Source organism: Augochlora pura, unplaced genomic scaffold, assembly GCF_028453695.1.
Source record: "Augochlora pura isolate Apur16 unplaced genomic scaffold, APUR_v2.2.1 APUR_unplaced_7917, whole genome shotgun sequence".
Taxonomy (NCBI): Eukaryota; Metazoa; Arthropoda; class Insecta; order Hymenoptera; family Halictidae; genus Augochlora; species Augochlora pura.
The window spans coordinates 1-1105 of record NW_027588644.1 but is presented as its reverse complement, the minus strand read 5'-3'; the positions used below and the strand labels follow the sequence as shown (position 1 = coordinate 1105).

At 42.7% G+C, this 1105-nt stretch overlaps 1 protein-coding gene across 1 annotated transcript; it reads right to left on the bottom strand.

Moving 5' to 3' along the window:
• Positions 1 to 247: 247 nt before the first annotated feature.
• Positions 248 to 950, bottom strand: LOC144478096 (uncharacterized; the record flags this gene model as incomplete). Its single annotated transcript, XM_078195820.1, has 1 exon — positions 248 to 950. A coding segment is annotated over exon 1 (703 nt), but the record flags the coding sequence as incomplete, so codon positions are not given.
• Positions 951 to 1105: the final 155 nt, after the last annotated feature.

Below are 1105 nucleotides of genomic sequence, written 5' to 3'. Positions count from 1 at the left end.
TCGAAATCAACATTTAAGTCATCGTAGGGATAGATTTCTGAGTTCAAATAAAGTCTAAAGTTCGATAACGAGCATGAATCGAAGTGCGTAGGGTTTTGCTTCAGATCGTTTTTCCGGTCGGTTTGTAATGCGAATATTACATATCTTTTTTTTTCCATTTGCGAAGCCGTTTTTATCGCCCAAGTATGTTTCGTGGTTGTTTGTAGCATTGGATATTCATACAGTTCCCACGAACGGAAACTCATACTGAGTGATATTTCCTTCTCTAGAATACGCACCAGTGACAACTTGTGTATTCCATCCAAAGCAACGTGTGGCATTCGCCATTGAATTTTATGCAGATCCAGGACAGGTTTCACATTGTCGGACATGCTTCCTAACGCGTTAGCGTCGTTGCGTGCACGAATCAAGATCAATTCATGTCGCGCATTTATTACAGCTCGTTTGTAATCTTCGCAGAAGCCTAGCAATACATTCATAGGCACGCAAAAGTTGAAATTTAGTGGGTTCACGGACGTTGCGGTATGATTTTGTCTCCATTTATCATCGTCTTTGTACATCCAGCCTGCGTTGGACAACATGTTGCTCTTTGCAGCATTCAGACTGACATAATTCTTCATGGTTGTTGTTATACCAGGATTTCTAGACCGATCGATTTCCACCCCGTTCAGTTCGTAGCGTATCTCATCGAACATGAATGCTACCGCATTGTTAAGGAGAAGCACCAGGTCATCGATCGGTCCACCCGGCTGTAGACTGAGTTTTCCCTCCACGTAGAGGAAGCTTCTACATGGAAGAGTGTACAAGTCTTGATGTTGAATGGGTATTCTTATCTCATCACTGTTCCCAAACGCTGTGTTTGCATATGGGTTGTATGTGTGTAGCTCAATCTTAGTTATTCGATTGTCGAAGATTGGTGCCTCGGAGATGTCTAAAATATCGTTGGGCATGGTGGTGGTGATCGTAGCGGCTGTGGTGGCGAAGCGAGTTGGATTACTCGTTAACGATGAATCCCAAAGATCGTAGATATTCCGCGTTTCGCACAGTTAGTTTCCTCATTTTCTTATTCGTATTCTTCTCTTTATTGTTGTTTTTAAACGGCACG